This window comes from Triturus cristatus, chromosome 5_1 (genome assembly GCF_964204655.1).
Source record: "Triturus cristatus chromosome 5_1, aTriCri1.1, whole genome shotgun sequence".
Lineage (NCBI taxonomy): Eukaryota > Metazoa > Chordata > Amphibia > Caudata > Salamandridae > Triturus > Triturus cristatus.
This window is the reverse complement of record NC_140587.1, coordinates 702850839-702870289: the sequence shown is the minus strand read 5'-3', so window position 1 is coordinate 702870289 and position 19451 is coordinate 702850839. Positions and strand designations below refer to the sequence as shown.

General features: G+C 46.9%; 1 protein-coding gene across 10 annotated transcripts in view; it reads left to right on the top strand.

The window, feature by feature from the left end:
- Positions 1-19451, top strand: part of DTNA (dystrobrevin alpha) — a 980878-nt gene that overhangs the window by 906934 nt on the left and 54493 nt on the right. For all 10 annotated transcript variants that reach the window (XM_085605673.1, XM_085605674.1, XM_085605682.1 and 7 more), the window contains 2 exons: positions 10281-10370; positions 12841-13009. In XM_085605673.1, coding sequence (XP_085461799.1) covers positions 10281-10370; positions 12841-13009 — 259 coding nt within the window. The remainder of the gene's footprint in view (positions 1-10280; positions 10371-12840; positions 13010-19451) is intronic.

The following is a 19451-nucleotide window of genomic DNA, read 5'->3' as shown; positions in this document are numbered from 1 at the left end:
CGACTCCCGCTCAGCTTCGTACGTTCTATGAGGCGAGGCATGCCATCTTTGGGCGGCCCGGACCTGTCGGTGCGCCTTCAGGCCCCACGGAACCGGTTTGGAGGGCCTAGGCCTTCTCCGCCGACGGCTCCGGCACCGTAGATCCCCCCTGGATCCAGGCTTAGATCCTGATCGGCGCCGGTTGACCTCATTACACCTACGCCGGCGACGATTCCTCTGGCACCATTACCTCAATCGACGCTGGCTGGCCCCCGGCCGGCATCGACCCCGGCCTCCATTCCGTAGCCGGATCGGCATCGCCCAATGCAGGATCTGGCGCCAAGAGGGGTTTTTGTGCCCCTTTTCAGTCCTGGGTTCCCTTTTCAGCCAGATTGGCACCCAGAGGATGAGGAGGAGGACTGGCAGGGATCTGGAGACCCTTTAACTGATCAGGTAGAATCTGAGCAGGACTGGAGAGAGGAACTGGGGGATGCCAGTGGTCTGGATACCTCCCCTGACCTTTGCATGTTGTCTCCTCCTACCGTGGCTATGGAGGAGGGAGCTTCGTATGCTTAGGGTAGCCGAGGCTCTCAACCTCAAACTCCCTACCATGGCAGTCAGGACTAACCTCCCGACAGAGGTGCTTCAGCCTGCGCCAATCTCTTCGGAGCCTCTGTTTCTGTTCAACAAGGCCCTTACTGATGTCCTTTTGGGCACTTGGTCCTGGCCCAAGACGGGGGCTCCTGTGGACAGGATGATTCCCCGATGCCACCGCCCGATCCTGGGTGACCCCACTTTCCTTTCCCAACACCCCACCGCTGAGAGCTTGGTGGTCCAAGCCTCTAATTCCAAAAATGCATTCCCTACTGCCCCACCGGAAAGGGAATCCAAGAAGCTGGATCATTTTGGGAAGAAGATTTTCTCTTCCGCCAGCTTGGGACTGCAGTCGGTAAACACAGCATGTCTATTGGGCTGTTATTCCCACTCTGTGTGGGACTCGGTTGTGCAGGTGCTGCCTCAGTGTCTGGAGGAGGCCCAGACAGTGCTCTCCCAGGCTGTAGCCGCCAGGAGGGATGCAGCCAAGTTTGCCATCCGTTGTGGACTGGATACTGCTGACTCTCTGGGTTGAATGATTTCTACGTCGGTAGATCTTAGACACTTTGCCTGTAGGAGATTGACTGGCTTTTCAGGGGATGTCCAGAACACCTTAATGGACAGGCCCTTTGATGGCCGCCGCCATTTTGGCGACAAAGCAGACAACGCTCTAGAGCATTTCAAGGACTCGCGGGCTACGGCCAAGTCCTTGGGCCTCTCCACCCACCCTGCACAGTCTGCTTTTTGCCCCTTTTGTGCCTACGGAAGGGGTGCCCCGCTACGTCCCGCCCAGAGCCACAGGCCACAGCAAGTTACCCAACCTTTGCGAGGCCGGGGACGTGGGAACAATTTTTGTGGTTCCGGGGGCCAGTCCACCAACCCCCCCTCTGCAGCAGCCTCCAACCCTTCCTAGTCTGACATTTCAGGCCCATCAAACGCCAGTGGGCGGCAGGATTCGCCATCATCTCCCCACTGGTGCGCCATCACGTCGAATAGGTGGGTTTTGCAGATAGTCCGAAGGGGCTACTCCCTCCTCTTCGAGGCAACCACGTCTGCCATGCCACCGCAATACCACCGCATATCGGAGGATCACCTGGCCCTTCTCCAGCAGGAAGTTATGGCTGTCTTGGCCAAGGGAGCCATCGGCACGTTCCTGTCCCAGAAGTAGGTTCTGGTTGTTATTCACACTACTTTCTGGTCCCCGAGAAGGACAAGGGCCTGCGTCCTATCTTGGATCCCAGGAACGCCAACAGCTTCCTCCGGAAGAAGAGGTTCAAGATGTTGACGCTTGCTCAGGTCTTGTCTGCCCTAGACCCGGAAGACTGGTTGGTAGCATTGGACTTGCAGGACGCTTATTTTCACATCCCCGTCCTGTCGGCCCACCAGCGTTACCTGCGGTTCAAGGTAGGCCACGAGCATTTTCAGTTCACTGTGCTCCCCTTTGGCCTTACCAGCGCCCCTCGGGTGTTCACGAAAGTGATGGTGGTGGTCGCAGCTCATCTGCTCAGATCAGGGGTTTCAGTCTTCCCCTATCTCGATGACTGGCTGTTGAAGGCCGGCTCGCCCCGGGCAGTCGTCTACCACCTCCAGACTACAGCCGACCTCCTGCATTCGCTGGGTTTCTCCATCAATGTGCTGAAGTCACACCTGATTCCCTCTCAGAAGCTCCTCTTCATCGGAGTGGTTCTGGACACAACGCGGTTTCGGGTCTGTCCTCCCAAACAGCGAGTCCGGGATATTCAGGCTATGATTCCGATCTTTCAGCCTCTATCCCGGGTTTCAGTCAGAAAGACCCTGAGGCTGCTGAGCCTTCGGCCCTCCTGCATCCTGCTGTTTGATCATGCTAGGTGGCACATGCAGGCTCTGCAGTGGGACCTGATGTTCCAGTGGGCGCAGCATCAGGGGAATCTGTCCGATTGCATCCAGATCTCGGAGGGCACTGCACGACAATTGCAGTGGTGGCTCACGAACCAGGATTGGGTGAGCGGCAGATCCCTCTCTGTTCCCCAACCAGACCACATGGTGGTGATGGATGTGTCCCTTCTGGGGTGGGGCGGCCACATGGGGGAGGCAGAGATCAGAGGCCTCTGGTCTCCGGCGGAGTCCGGGCCCAAGATCAACCTTCTGTAGCTTCGGGCGATTAGTCTTGCACTAAAAGCATTCCTTCCCTCTGTCTGGGGAAGAGTAGTGCTGGTGTTCACGGACAACACCACCGCCATGTGGTACTGCAACAAACAGGGCGTGATGGGGTTGTGGACCCTATGTCAGGAGGTTCGCCGCCTCTAGACATGGCTGGACCATCATTGTATATCCCTGGTGGTTCAACACCTGGCAGGTTCCCTGAACTCCAGGGCAGACTAACTCAGCCGCAGGTGCATGATGGATCACGAATGGCGTCTTCACTCGGAGGTGGTGCAAGGTCTCGTACATCAGTGGGGAGAACTTTTCTTAGATCTATTCACCACTGAAGAGAAAGCCCAATGTCAGCAATTCTGCATGTTGGAATTTCCAAGCCAGCACTTGCTAGGCGACTTTTTTCGTCGCCAGTGGAGTTGCGGTCTGTTGTATGCCTTTCCGCCTATACCACTTATGCCCAGAGTGCTGAAGATGATCAGGTGCGACCGGGCCCAAGTCATTCTTGTGGCTCCGTATTGGGCACAAAGAGTCTGGTATCCCGAGCTGCTCAGCATGACCTTCGATCCGACTGCCTCTTTGGGAGGATCTTCTGTCGCAGCAGCAGGGGACAGGCCTCCACCCAAACCTGTCCATCCTCCACCTCCTTGTGTGGAGATTGGGCGGCGCACTTGACGTCGGTCGACCTGCCTCCCGAAGTCTGCAATGCCATCTTGGCAGCCAGGCTTCCTTCCACTAAGACGGTATACGCCTGTCGGTGGAACACATTTGTGGCATGGTGCACAGCAAAGGCTGTGGATCCCCTCTGCCCCTCTTTCTGAAGTTCTCTTGTTACTCCTTTCTTTTGCCCAGCAGGGCTCTGCTCTGGGCACTATCAAGGGCTATTTCTCCGCCATCTCTGCCTTCCTTCGGCTTCCAGATCAGCCTTCTCTTTTCAAGTTCCCGGTTGTAAATCGTTTTCTAAAATGCATAACTCACTCTTTCCTCCTATTCCTTTCGTTAAGCCTCAGTGGGACTTGAATCTGGTTTTGACCTATTTGATGGGCGCTCCCTTTGAGCCGCTTCACAACTGTCCTTTAAGGCTTCTCACGCTTAAGACTGCTTTCCTGGTTGCCATTACCTCTGCCAGGAGGGTGAGTGAGCTCCAGGATCTTTCATCTAAGCCTCCTTTCTTGTCTGTCCATCCGGACAAAGTGGTCCTCAGGACTCGTCCATCCTTCTTGCCCAAGATTGTCACTGCTTTTCACATCGGGCAGACCATCACTTTGCCCACCTTCTTCCCGTCTCCGCATCCTTCGAAAGAGGAGAAGGACCACCATCTGGAACCAAAATGTGCACTTTCCTTTTATCTGTATCGCACCAAACAGTTCCGGGTGGATGACCAGCTCTTTGGTGGGTACGTGGGTGCAAAGAAAAGTCAGGTCTTACACAAACAAACTATCTACTGATGGGTTGTTTTGTGTATAAAAGCCTGCTATTCTTTGGCGAAGAAGGAGCCTCCAGTGGGGCTGCGTGCCATTCTACCTGGGCGACGGCAGCAACTACTGTTCTGGGACGAGGCGTTCCTCTAAATTACATCTGTCAGGCAGCTACGTGGGCCTCGCTGCACACGTTTACAAAACATTACTGTCTTGACAGTCAGGTCCGGAAAGACGATTCATATTATATTCTCCAGGACTTTCAGGTGTGAGATTGGTTCGCAGACCCACCACCGGGGTTGGTATTGCTGGGGTATCTATTCTAAGGTAAGGAATCTATAACTAACGTGTTTCTTTCAGATGAACAAGTTACTTACCTTCAGTAACGATATATCTGTAAGAAACATTAGTTAGTTATAGATTCCTTACCGCCCCACCCATCCTCTCCGTTCTGCGAACTGATTTCTAGGGTTAAGGATATCCTTTCAGGGCCCTAGTTTTGTGCACCAGTGGTCAGTGTCTTGCATGGCTCTGCGTTTCTGGCGCGGAAAGTCGTGTACAGAACTGACGTCAGCGTGCGAGGGCAGCGGCTAAGTAGCTACCGCGACATCATCCCGGCGATACGATGCCAACAACGGATGCGGAGCCGACCGATGCCACCTTCCGACGCGCAGAGGTACTGCTGATGAAAAAACTTTCCGGATCCAGTCTGATGCATGGGTAAGGAATCTATAACTAACTAATGTTTCTTACAGATATATCGTTACCAAAGTAACTTGTTCTTTAAGTTGGGTAAAGTTTTTGTTTGGAGTGTCTATTTGTGGGCTATGTTAGAAATGGGATTTCTGGTTGGCTAAGGTTTGCACTCAAGCCAGGCAGAAACCACCTCTCTAGTCAGGACAAGGGACTTACACTCCTAAAATAACCTCTGCTCACCCCCTTGGTAGCTTGGCACGAGCAGTCAGGCTTATCTTAGAGGCAGTGTGTAAAGCATTTGCACAAAACCAACAGTAATACAATGTAAGCACTACAAACGGACACCACACCAGTTTTAGAAAAATATCCAATATTTTTATATAAACAAGACCAAATACGATAAATATCCACAATACAGTACTTCAGAAATAGTTACTTCTCAAAATGTCTTTAAGTTGCAAAATACGTTGAAAAACACAGTTCGTACGAGTCGGTAGCTCGGTCCGAGCCTACCGCGATGCTGAAAACAACAGAGTCTCGCAGTTCCCGCTGACCGCGACGGTACGGGCCAGCAACAGTGGGACAGATTTGTTCACAGTACCTTTCTTAGTGTGACCCACAAGGCGGTGCTAGTCGGTCTTGGCGTCCGTCGTGGTTGCGATGCAAAGTGGAAGCGGTGCACTGTGCGGTGCCTCTCGATGCGGTGCGAGCAGCGACTCAGTGACGATCGTCCAGACGGCGTCAGTGAGACCAAGGCGGGCGGTGCAGGGCGAGGTGGTGCTGGCAAGTTGCAATGCGAGCGACAGAGCCGGTTGGTGGGAAGTGACACTGGCCGAGTCGGACAGCTGTGCGTGACGAGTCGGTCACGGGTGTCGAGCCAGCAGCGATCGTGTCGGTGAGCATAGTCCAGCGAAGTGAAGCGAGGCGATGCAGGTTGCGGTGTTTCTCGATGCGGTGCAGGCAGCGGCTCGGTTAAGGAGTTGGTGAGACCAAGGCTTACGGTGCAGGACGAGTCGGTGCGGCTTGCGGTGCCTTGAGGACACAAGGTCAGCGACGGAGTCGGGTGATAGTCGGTCGCGGTTCCCTCTTCTCTGTAGCAACTGAAACAGCGGTTCCAGGAGCGGTACCCAGAGGTGGGTGAAGTCTTTGCAGTCCCTGAGACTTCTTAACAGGAGGCCAGCGCGGTTCTGGCCCTTGGAGATACTCGGCACAAGTAGAGAAAGTTCAGTCCAGTCCTTTCACTGCCCAAGGCAGAAGCAGCAGCTGCAGGCCAACCCAACAAAGCAACAACACAGCAAAGGGGCAGTACTCCTCCTGGCAGCTCTTCCAGCTCTTCGTCTTGGCAGGCTCCTTGATTCCAGCGAGATCTAAAATCTTTTGTCCTCTGAGGGCAGAGGGGCCTTTGCCTAGTCCAAACCAGTTCTGGTCATTCCTGGAGCACTTTGTTTACATGACTCCTTCTTTCCTTTTAGAGTACAGGGCAGAGACATCAGACGCCCCACAAGGTGGAGCCAGCATTGTGGAGGAAAGGCACAGCCCTGGAGCACTCTGTTGACATGATTCCTTCTCTCCTTTCACAGTGCAGGGCAGAGACATCAGACGCACCACAGGGGGTGGAGCCAGCACTGTAGGGGGGCAGGTACAGTCCTATTCAGGTCCCAGGTGCAACTCCTCCCTCTCATCTAGATGCAGATCTCTCTATTCACCGCTGGGTGGACTCACCCTGTCTCCTGAAATTCCCCAGCCCTGTCACTCAAACTCCAGACAGGGAATACACAACCAAGCAGAGTCAGGTTTGGATAGTTAGACAGGAAAATACCTACTTTCTAATCGTGGTATTTTCAAACACAGAATGTTAAAACCAACTTTACTAAAAGATGTATTTTATCATTCTGTGTTCAGGCATACTAAATTTGAATTTCTACCATGTTCCCTGAGTCAGTTAGGATTATAAGATGTAATAATCAAACTGCCCATTCTGGCCTATGGAGAACCTTGCAATAGTGAAAAACGAAAATGGCTGTATTTCACTATTAGGACATGCCACACACACCAGGGAATGTCCTACCTTTCACATACAATGCACCCTGTCCTCAGGGGTACCTTGGGCCTACCTTAGGGTGACTAACATGTAGGAAAGGGAAGGTTTAGGGACTTGCAAGTGTGTGCACTTGCCAAGTCGACAAGGCAGCCCCAGGCTGCGCACAGACTCTGCAATGGCAGGCCAGAGTTACACTTTACGGACTGTTTGCGTGGGTGGCACAATCCAGTGCTGCAGCCCACCAACAGCATTTGATCTATCAGCCCTGGCACTCGCAGTGCACTTTACTAGGGACTGATACATAGATCAAATAGGCCAATCATAGAAATACCAATCCATACACATTTTATACAGGAGCACTTGCACTTTCCCACTGGACAGCAGTGAGGAAAGTGCGCAGAGTCATTACACCAGCAAAAACGGAGTCAAAAACAGGAGGTCAGAAAGCAAAAAGTCAGGGGAAACACGCCAAAAGATGCCAAGTCTAACAGGCTATTTGTAGTGACTCACATAGTTAATAGAATATTAGTTTGATGTATCGGATGTGGAAGATGAGACATATAAATTGTCCAAATATGACTGTTTGTAGAGCTTCTAGTTAATTCTCAAGTGTGCTGCCTCGAGGATATTCCTGCTGTGGAGCAGTGTTCCATCCTCACACCTATTGTAAACACATTGGATCTGCATTTGGTACTACCCACTCCCTAGTCATGCCTTCTGTGACAACACTATACTCCTGGGTCCTATGAAGGACAGCATTTATTAGCTGGTCTCATAAATATTCTGATGAGATTGGCATGTGATGAGAGGGTGGGCTTTGGTTTATGGCAGTGGCGGCTTCTCCGCTAAGGCGGAGGAGCATTGCCCCACTTCTTTTAAGCAGTGTAAAGAAAGGAAACATAAAATGATAATAACACATTTATTATCATTTTATGTTTCTGTGCTGCTATGCGGGCTGGGCTGCTCTGCTCTCAGGGCAGGTGAGGAGTGGTTTGCCCACCTCAAGTGCACAATGACTGTTTGGTCAGCCCTCTGGCCATTACAGCCTGCGTGGAGAACATGCCCAGGCCCCCATTCCCTGGCTGTGCGCCGACCCACAGCACTCAGGCCAATCACAATGCTGCCTTGCAGCTTTGAGATTGGTCACGGGAGCCTGGGTGCTTCCTGATTCCTGTTCGGCACCTGCAAAGTCCTGACGCAGAGTAGAGACAAGGCGGAGATATTATTTTATTTTTTACGTTCCTGCCCTTGCCCCGCCACCCCCAATTGGTGCTGGCCGCTACTGGTTTATGGATACATTTGTGACACGAAGGGTCTCTCCTCGGACGCCTTTGTTATAGTCTGGTTCAGGGTTGAGCATCTGTTTTTTGTCAAAGTTGTGAACCCAATCTGATTGAAGATCAGAGATCTGGGATAACTGTGGGTATGGCATTCCACTAAGTAATGTATTTTGACATTATCTAAGTGGCCTGTTCCACCATGTTTGTTTTCTTTTGTGCTTTTGTGATCTGGTGCTCATGTCTGGTTTCGGAAGGACATCACAGGAAACTACAGACCGGCTTTCCACAGGAACTCATACAGCAGCAAAGGGCATCTGTTAATGGTTCATTGTGCCTCATCCAGAATGAAAGTGAGGAGCCTACAAGTGTTCTAACTCTCAGCTGGAACAGATAATATTGTCAGCAAACGTGTGCCAAGTATTTGTATTTACTTCTTTTTAGAAATATTGCGGCATCTTAAATACCAAGTGTTGCTATTTTCCAGTGTAATGGTACCCAAGTCAATCTGCTAGGATTAAACTTGCATGCTGGTCACAGGCAGAGCATAACAATGACTGTAGAACTCACTGACCCATCTTGATAGTTTGTCCTGCTCTTGAGGATGCTTATGTTGTTTTAGATCAGAGCTGGATAAAATGGTTGCCTTTCACTACCCAGACGGTGTCATTAGCAAAGGGTTGTATTTTAGCCTTTTACCAACCTGGAGATAATAGCTTACCAAAAGTGATAATAACACATTTATTATCATTTTATGTTTCTGTGCTGCTATGCGGGCTGGGCTGCTCTGCTCTCAGGGCAGGTGAGGAGTGGTTTGCCCACCTCAAGTGCACAATGACTGTTTGGTCAGCCCTCTGGCCATTACAGCCTGCGTGGAGAACATGCCCAGGCCCCCATTCCCTGGCTGTGCGCCGACCCACAGCACTCAGGCCAATCACAATGCTGCCTTGCAGCTTTGAGATTGGTCACGGGAGCCTGGGTGCTTCCTGATTCCTGTTCGGCACCTGCAAAGTCCTGACGCAGAGTAGAGACAAGGCGGAGATATTATTTTATTTTTTACGTTCCTGCCCTTGCCCCGCCACCCCCAATTGGTGCTGGCCGCTACTGGTTTATGGATACATTTGTGACACGAAGGGTCTCTCCTCGGACGCCTTTGTTATAGTCTGGTTCAGGGTTGAGCATCTGTTTTTTGTCAAAGTTGTGAACCCAATCTGATTGAAGATCAGAGATCTGGGATAACTGTGGGTATGGCATTCCACTAAGTAATGTATTTTGACATTATCTAAGTGGCCTGTTCCACCATGTTTGTTTTCTTTTGTGCTTTTGTGATCTGGTGCTCATGTCTGGTTTCGGAAGGACATCACAGGAAACTACAGACCGGCTTTCCACAGGAACTCATACAGCAGCAAAGGGCATCTGTTAATGGTTCATTGTGCCTCATCCAGAATGAAAGTGAGGAGCCTTCAAGTGTTCTAACTCTCAGCTGGAACAGATAATATTGTCAGCAAACGTGTGCCAAGTATTTGTATTTACTTCTTTTTAGAAATATTGCGGCATCTTAAATACCAAGTGTTGCTATTTTCCAGTGTAATGGTACCCAAGTCAATCTGCTAGGATTAAACTTGCATGCTGGTCACAGGCAGAGCATAACAATGACTGTAGAACTCACTGACCCATCTTGATAGTTTGTCCTGCTCTTGAGGATGCTTATGTTGTTTTAGATCAGAGCTGGATAAAATGGTTGCCTTTCACTACCCAGACGGTGTCATTAGCAAAGGGTTGTATTTTAGCCTTTTACCAACCTGGAGATAATAGCTTACCAAAAGTAATTTGACAGGTCGTCTAATAATGAAAACTTCTGACTAAAGGACCAGGTTTCAGCACATCCACCAAATCGCACAGTGTCCACTTCTTTATCCTGAATTCATATACTTTTGCTTCAACACCTCTTGTGGGATTGGGGCAGTGACTAAAGGGAAAGATGCGTGTACCCTGTCATGGCATTTAGTTACTGGGTGAATCCTGTAGAAGAGGCATACATGTTAAACATGCTAAAATGCATACACCAGACATGCAGTTGCGCCAAAACAGTCAAGGTGTACATTTGGTAACATCTAAATCTGCTTTCTCTTCTCCACCTAGGCACACGGCGAAATTTAAGAAATGACTTGCTGGTGGCCGCAGACTCCATCACCAATACCATGTCTTCGCTGGTAAAGGAGCTGAACTCAGGTGAGGATTCACTTGGCAATAATGATAGACATTCATGGTCTTGGTTTAGCATCATGGATGGCGTGGTTCCAAATTCCAGACAAACTAGATGGAACAGGTTCGATGAAAGCAGATTTGGTTCATAGATTTCTGCTGTGGGAATCCACAGGAAAACATATCCTGGCAGTCAGTGAACCTATTGTTTCTGCATCTAATGTAGATCGAGACTGTACTTTTTATGGTCATTCAACGGTAAAAAATGAGCATGCCGTGAGAGAGCACACATTTCTGCTGAAAGAGTAATATGGACAGAGCTCTGGAGTTTCACTTCTTCCTGCTTAAGTGTCTCATCCAGCCAGTGACTTCCTTTTTATTCCTGCATTTATAGACTTAATAATATGGGGCTACAAGACTCCGAGTTCGAAAACAACAAACTGGAGAAGCTAAGCATGGGATTAGTAAATTGAGAGTCTCAGCCTTGGTACTCACTACAGTATTTATGTCGTATATAACTTGCACTTCAACCTGAGAATGAAACCATAAGGTTTCAACAAAATATGCATGAGTATGGTTTTATAATAGTGATATTAGTAGTAAAAGGTCAACTGGGAAAATGGTCGAGGAAAAAGTACACAGCACTTAAAGGTCAGACAACTAGAAATGTTGCAGTGTCATTTGAGGACTGTAGTAGTTCCAGTTTCAGAATGACGCCACATCAATTGCCAGATAAACCTGACTTATTTGACTCAGTATTAAAACCTGTTTAGACGTCCTTTGTCACACTGGCTTAGCCCCACCTAGGAATCTATTTAGATGATTTGTACTGAGTGCCAACTTTTACGGCATCGAAGAGTGCAGTACACTTATTCACCCCACGAGAATTCACTGCTAAATCCTTAGGCCCTTATCTTGATTCCTCATAGCAGAATGATGAGCTGTTCACCCGGATAAATTCAGAGGTTCATGGCGGAGAGTAGAAATTTGTGGCAGGGGTTCTTATGGGGTTTGAGAATGGAATTTTAAATACAGGAAAGTTAATTTTTTTGCAAATAATTGGTCAGATGTAAAACACATTTAAAAAACATCTTGAAAGAGTGGACTCCATAAATTGTTATTTGAATAAGACACGTCGGACAACCACAACCAGGAACGGTTGCTTCAGAGCTCACAAGATAGGCAATCCTTGGCTCTCTGTAGACCCATGCTGTGAAGATGGCACATACGTTATTTGGTGTTAGTCTGTAGTCCTGCCACTGCTTGTGGTATGTTGTAGCTTTGTAGATACTGCCTATCTAAGTGCTCTAAGAGGAATACCGTTGTCTAGACAAACAGGCAACATTTCTCCCGCAGCTTTATGTTTATGCTTACTTGGTCATTCAAGTGATGTCGAACTGTCCCATGTGTGACTATCCTTATCCTGTTCTTTAACCATAAATTTGGATGGGTTGCTTGGGTTTATCTAGAGACTAGATGCGATATCTGGATAAAACCCTTTTTAGTTCGAGCCTGGGCAGCGCATGCACTGCTCTGCGAGGCATGCTGTATTCAGGGATGGACCTGAAGCTCCGCCCACTCTCCGTCCATCTTTTCAATTGGCTGCTGTGACTGTCCTTTGTAAATGTTGGCTTTTGATTTGTTAATAGACTTATTAGTCCCTCCTTAGTACCTCCCTGTCTTCTGTTGTAACCTCCCACCAGGACTGGACCTTTTACTGTGTCGTTACTGTATAGCTTGCATTAGCTCTTGGGGAGAACTCTTTGCTTAATTAATCTAAAGAGCACCATTTTTTAAAAATATATTCCACCAAAAACTTGATCAGGTTTGACTTTTCACATCTGCCAGGAAATCTTTTTTTTTGGAGGGGGGTTGGGGGGGGGGGGTATATTTACAGCAAAACTCTTAACTTCATTCCCGGGGCAAATCATTGAGTGTAAAAATCATATTCTAGCTCTCCCCCCACTCAAAACATTTCTATTCTGATGCAGAAACGTGTCATCTAATGATAATGTTTTTGCCTTCAAGGGGAACCACCTACGAATGCCAATGAGGGAGTGATGTTCATACAAAGAGCCCTTTCCTGGACATTAGTATGTCATCACCACAGTCACTACCTCGGAAAATGTTGGCCCTAGCACTTAATTTTTTTACAAATTAAGCACTGTGGTAAACACAAGAGGCGTACCTAGAGCCAAATTTCGGGGGGGGGCTGAGCAAAAATGTCGGGGGGGGGCTGAACTTTAAGCAATAGGCAGAGTGGAGCTGCAAGGGCTCTTAGAAGGGGTGAAACAACAGCAAGGCCTCATTAACATGCAAATGGTCTTTTAAAGACCTGTGAAGTGCTCGGGTGCGGCTGTGTTTGACCGGGAAGGTGTCTCATCCCGGGCTGCCACACACGACGGGGGGGGGGGGGGGGCTGACGCCCTGTGAGTCCAATGGGTGATGCGCGCCTGGTAAACACACGTTTCAATGACATTCTGGCTTTGTTTTACAGAAGTGGGAAGTGAGACCGACAGTAACGTGGACTCCGAGTTTGGGCGGACGCATTTCGACGATCTCGTCCCATCACCAACCTCCGAGAAAGCCTTCCTCGCCCAGATCCACGCCCGGAAGCCTGGTTACAGCTACAGCGGAGCAGCCACGGGCTCCCTTCGCAGTGACATGTAATTATGTGTTTTTTCTTTACTTCCAAGTTGCACGCTGAAAGTTTGCTTTTCTTCGTGGGGCCATGTCACACGACCTTTTTCTGTGCCTGCGGATACTGCAGACAGCATGTTTTCTGGGCCGTGTTTCCATGCTGCCGTGTCTGGCATGTGTGCGCGAGCTCACAGTTACTTACTTAGAGCATGTGAGATAGGCAGAGCGACATCAATCAAGAAAATGGACACACTATTGCTATCTGCGCAAGCGCAGAAAAGACTCATAGGACCTCCCTTGGTGTTCCATTTCATTTGTGTTATGGAGACCCCTGATTTATTATTCAATATAGTATAAAGAAGAGTAGGGTATTATACGCCTAATATATGGGATACCTTTTTTGACAATGATTTTAAAACGTTGCCACGAGAGACCATCGATTACATAAGGTGTCTGTGTAACAGTAAAAGTGTGGGGAAAAAAAGCTATATTAGAAATGAGGATAAAATATATTGAAAAGATGGATTAAAGAGCACCCCACTTGTGACCCTGCCATGAGGGCAAAGGCTCGCAGAGGTGTCTCAAGGTGGCGTCCGGGGGGAGCACTGACATGCCTTGGGTTTATCCTCCCATTAAAGCCAGATGTTCAGTTAGTTACAATCTGACTCGACAGAATCAATTACTTCCTCACAAAGTGCGCAGTAAAACATTTAAGAGGCTGCCGAGGCCCAGTTAAGGCGACAGTTGTTCATAAAATGAAGCACACCACTGGAGCGTCGAATCCCACAAATAGATTTACCTCAGAATGTCATTTATTGCTCCCCTGAAAGGTCAGTCTAGTTACAATTTATGACTTGTTGTGATGTGTTCAGTATCTCATGACTTCATTCATAATGAAAAGTAATTTACATTATAATTACACTGCAGATGAGCAGATTGATAATTCACAACAGTCACTGCTGCACAAGGACAGCAAGATGGCGTATCCTATTGACAGGATGGTAGCTAGCTAAACAAGCTGTGTAAATCTATGCCCCACACGTAATATGTCGTCGCTGACAGCACACTTAGTAGCTTTCACGCGAGGAAGGAGGTGCAGTGCATGCATCCATGATCGAGTTCACATGTAAATCCACCTCGAGACTGCCTCTTGTAGGGCCTTCTAGCTGTCTGACAGGTCAGTGATCAGCAATAGGCTAATATGGCGACAGTAATACATGGGATTAATAAAATGTAAAAGAACAATTGATGGACAGAATGCAGAACAAAGTGAGACATTCACCCCAGTACAGAGATCTGGGCCTAAATCCATCGTTTTTTTGCTCACCATGCCATTCCAGTTTGGACCCAAGACTGATTTGCATATGACTGGGTCCAAACTGGGGTGGTGTGATGAGCAAAAGAATGATGGATTTAACCCAGATCCTTGTGACTGGGGGTGAATGTCTGCATTGTCCAGCATTCCGTCCATCAATTGTTTCTTTTGCATATGTCACCCTAAGTGCGAAGGGTATGCCCAGACGTGGGTCCCATGTTCGCTACACCACTGGATTCAACCTAGCCTGGCTGATGAAGGGTGATGCCCTGAAATCGGTCCTGGAATGCTTGTTTCCGGTCCAGGGAGGACCTGGCTTGGCAGTTCAGGCTTGACTGTTCCCACAAGGAACAGGGTCAAGACTGATTTGCATATGACTGGGTCCAAACTGGGGTTGTGTGGTGAGCAAAAGAATGATGGATTCAACTCAGATCCTTGTGAATGGGGGTGAATGTTTGCATTGTCCAGCATTCCATCAATCAATTGTTTCTTTTGCATTAATAAAGTGAAGCAGTCAATATACTTAATTTACTTTTAGTGTATTAAGTATCACATATAGACGTTTGCTCATGCAGCGGCTCACACAAATCTTAAATAAGTAATTGGGATAGCTGTGTGCTGAAGCATTTATAAGACAACATTACACCCTGAATAATGTCACCACGGCATCCAACTCATTACATACTTTTTCTAGTCCTTGACTTTTGTGCATTCTGGGAGCTGTAGTCTTGTTTTGTTTCCATTGAACTGATTTATCTAATGCACTTGAAATCACAGTGTCCTTAATGACCTGGAGTGGTGTGGTCCTCCTAACCCTAACAGAAATGGCCTCCCCATTTAGGCTGAGCACAATGCCAGTTCTCCTCAAAGATTAACACACAGGCGAATCCCAGTAGTCAATAGTAATTTATCTACTAGATGCATAATGCCTGGGATTGTAATTAACAAGTCATGTAAAATAGTATCATGCTCTGCACCGTAACATCAACTAGCAACCATTGCAGCTCTAGCTTAATTGCAATGTCTTTGATTTGCCACATATAACAAAAAAAACACACTGGTCCCTAGTAACAATACTTTGCGTGCGAAGAAGTAAATGGCAAATACAATTTATTTAACCCCTTCAGCGCTGCGCGGATTCCCCCGCGGTGCTGAAGGGTTCGAGCGCGGGCGGGGCCATGACGGAACGGTTCCGTCATGAGCACAGCTCAACCGATGCTCATGACGGAATCGTTCCGTCATGAGCATGGAAGGGGTTAAAGAAATGTATAAAAAAACAATTTCAACACACATAGTGGCACAGTGGACATTGGTGCAAAACAAACCTGCTTTGTTCTCTCTTTAGAGGTTATACCAGGGGCCTCCAACGAGTAGCTCGGGAGCTACTGGTAGCTCGCCAGTACCTTCAAAGTAGCTCTCTGAGGTGAGGTCAAGCCCAGTATCAAATTCAGAGGGTAGGTGCCTATTAAAGAAGGCAACACTGATCATTTCAATACCTTCCAAGTGACAGCCAGCCAAACCTTTTACAGTAACTCATACTAACACTCAAACACACACCGTGTCGGCTAATAGGACCTGCTGCATGACAGTCCATATCCAATCTCAATATAATTAAGCCACAAGGAGATTGACCATGTTGTGTCCCTCCTTTATCAGTCACAACATGTGTGTGAACAGTGCACCATCAAAAAAGTATGGCAGCAGTAGCCTGAGGTGTAATCAGTGCTTACCCACCAAAGTGCGGGACTGCAGGAGTCAGAGCAAAAATGTGTCAGTTAGATGTATGATCAGCTCAAGACCTGAGGAGAACAGGGCATGATCCAGAACAGAGAAAATTAAGAGATTCATCAACATTTATGTGTGTGTCCATAATAAACACTATTGCTTCCTGAAACTATGCCTGGTGACAAGAACCGCCAAATATATATGCTAGACCCCATCATAAGAGTGTTATCTTTGGCTTAATTGTGTCCATTCCTGGCATAATAGTGCCAATGGCATAATAATGGTCATCCTTGACTATTTTAGTATTTTTGGTCTTGTTGTGTTATACTGGCACCCATCATAGACCTACCAAGAACATGACTGGCATATTAATGGTCATGACTGATATATGGTCTTATCCCTGATCCTTATGGTTTCCAGCTTTGTCACAACTGTGGCCCTAGTTTAATGGTGGGCATTACTGGCATCATCCAGGCATCTGTGGTGCTATGGTGAGCATCCATGGCGTATGACTGCAATACCTGGGAATTCAAAGTAGTCAGTCCATATGAGGCATTTGTACATTGGAGTACATGATGAAAATGACAAGCTGATGTTTTGAGACTGTGCATTTCTCAAAAACTGAAAACTGATATTTTAAAGGCGGTTTTAGTTTTCAAAAATGGGGTTTCTTCTGGAAAATTGAGTTTGTTTGCCCACAGTGGAAAGTGGTATTAGATAGAAAAATGTGCATTTTACTGAAACAAGTGAATGTTAATTCAAGCTGAGCTGAGGAGACGTACTGCGTGCTTATGTCCTTTGTGCCAGTAGACATGTCAAAATTTGAATGTTACTTCATAAGTCAAGGGGAGGCATTTAATATTGATGAACTTTTTCCCAGAATTTCTGCTGGTAACCGCACTTGGTATACTTGGCTGGTAACTACTGAAAATCTTGCTTTGGTTGGTCATAGTGTAGTCACTATTTTACAGTTATAAAATTTGGTAGTAGCTCAGAAAGACTTTCCTTGAGCAGAAGTAGCTCTCACAACAGAAAAGGTTGGAGACCCCTGGGTTATACACTAAAGTGAATAATCAAGATCAACTAGTTTAGTCACCTTTCCAAGAGAAAAATACAGTCCATTTGTTATTGTTTTAAGAGTCTGCAAAGGTCTGGGTATGATTCTAAATAGGACTTTGCACAACATTGAATGTATTCATTCCTAACATGACTTTTCTGCCTGTGTTTAGTTTAATTATTAGCAATTGATGGTTAACGCAGCTCCAGAACATATTTGAAAGTGTTTTCTATTTATGTTTGCTGTTTGACGTATATATAGATAAGGGCTAAAAATACCAGCTTTTGGTGATTTTGCTTATTTTCGTACCAGCTGGGTCAGCCGGTAGAAAATCGGCCAGGTGGCAACCATACGATCAACCGGTATATCAACAAACACAAGAACAGCACAACCCATTACAGCAAGTTCTCAACACTTATATAGGGTCCGTATTTTTAAAGTCAACAGTGTTGTCATCCCAATAAAAATGGCGGGATCATCATCAGGGCTCAAGGGGATCCAACGAGCCCAAGAGTGAGATGATGAAAGGTAATGCTGTTGCTAAAGAAGGGGGTCCCTGGTGAGAAGGCTCAGAAACAGGGTGGCTGGGAATGTCCAGAACTGGAAATATGCTGGATACCCATAGGGGGCTCCAATCAGCCCACAGTGGGAACCGTGTGCGGGGCCTTGGTCTCATGGTTGAGTGCCAGATTCCCTTACTGGGTTCGAATCAGCCCAAAAATGGAGATGCACCAGTAGCGTTGACTGGCTGCATGAAGCCCTTTTGGGACTATGAGGAAGGACTCCATGCTGCCAGTCAGCTCTACCGGTGCATCTCCATCTGTTTGTTGATGCACTTGTTGATCACAATTTATCACTTGAGTGTATCACCTTTAAAGAGAGCACCAAGCATGTTTGTGTTGCGCCAGTATTTACTACGCCGCTGTGTGTGTTGAAATTGTTTTGCTGCTATGAACCAGTGTGTCTTTTTGTTATAGTTATTACCCCAGGGATTCTTGGGTCTCCCTTGCTGAAATATTATAATCTTGATGTGACAGAACAAATGATTTGTAGATCTTATGGTAAATGTTTGTTAATTTCAAGTTCAATGTGTGTTTCAGTAGTTTAAAAAAAGCTGGTACAAAGGCTTCAATACCAGTTTCACATTAACAATTGGAAACGTCTTGGCTGTTTTATGTAGCATTGAGCTGACCAAAGTGTCACTCAAGTATGTACACAACACAGAAAAAATGCTTTGTATATATAAATTCCAATCTGGAACATCTATGGGTGGGGCATACTACACATGCAGGAAGACATCCTCAAACATTTAATTATGTGGGTATTCAGGTATCTCTTACAAGTAGTTTCCCATCCTGGTAGCTCACATACATTTGCTTATGTAAAAGTTAAATGCCTTTCCAGAGGGAAATAAATGAGGGTACACCCCAATATTTAATGGCTTTGTTGCAGAATTCCTATTTTTAAGGTGTTTGATAAAATTCATACTTAACCCAAGGATTAATAGAGTGTTTTCCAGAGAGCATTTTTCTCAAGCCTGGGGTTCTGTACATAGAATAGTATGATAGATGGAGTTCAGTTACGACTAGATTAGAGAAACTAGAATGTGAAAAGAGCATGCAATTGGGATAGGTCATCTTCCATTTTCTGTTTACATATTTACAACCTTAAGTATAGAAAGACAGGTTTATTCCTCAAATCACGATTATTTGATCAAGTGCTAAAAGGGGATTTCAGGAAACTCTAAATAAAGAGTATACTTCAATGGCTGAATTTTCTCCACCAGAGGAATAATATTGTAGAGGACATTCAGCTAGTGCATTCTACTTTGTATTTAGAGTTTCCTCCAGAAAATGTGGGATTTTCAGTTCTCTACAAACTCCAGATGAGGGGGACAGTTACTAGACTGAATTTCCTCATTTTGATGCACCTGAAGAGGATGATGCTGTCCTATGCCATAAATGCCCTTGATTTATAGATGAAAGAATTGGCTTAATTGAATGTATCTGTGGGTAGGATGTCCCAGGCTTGCAGGGAATGCCTCAATGGTACATCACCCTAGAGCCCAGAAGCGAGGGTATTCAGTTTGGATCATGAATGCATTCTGAGAGAGTAGATTTGCAGCCAGGTTATGGAATTGTGCAGATGCTTGGGCTGGTAATTGGTTAATTGTTATTCCAATAGGCAAGAATATTTCCACTTTTGTGCAGGACTCTAAAGCCTGTAGAGAAAGACAGGTCAAAAGATACCTTAGACTCGTAATTGAAGTAGACAAAAAGTGACAAATGGATATCCTTGAGCCAAAATGTCACACCTCGTGGAAGTTCCTTTGGCTAGCATTCCATTCCATTGTTTGTCCGCACCATATGGA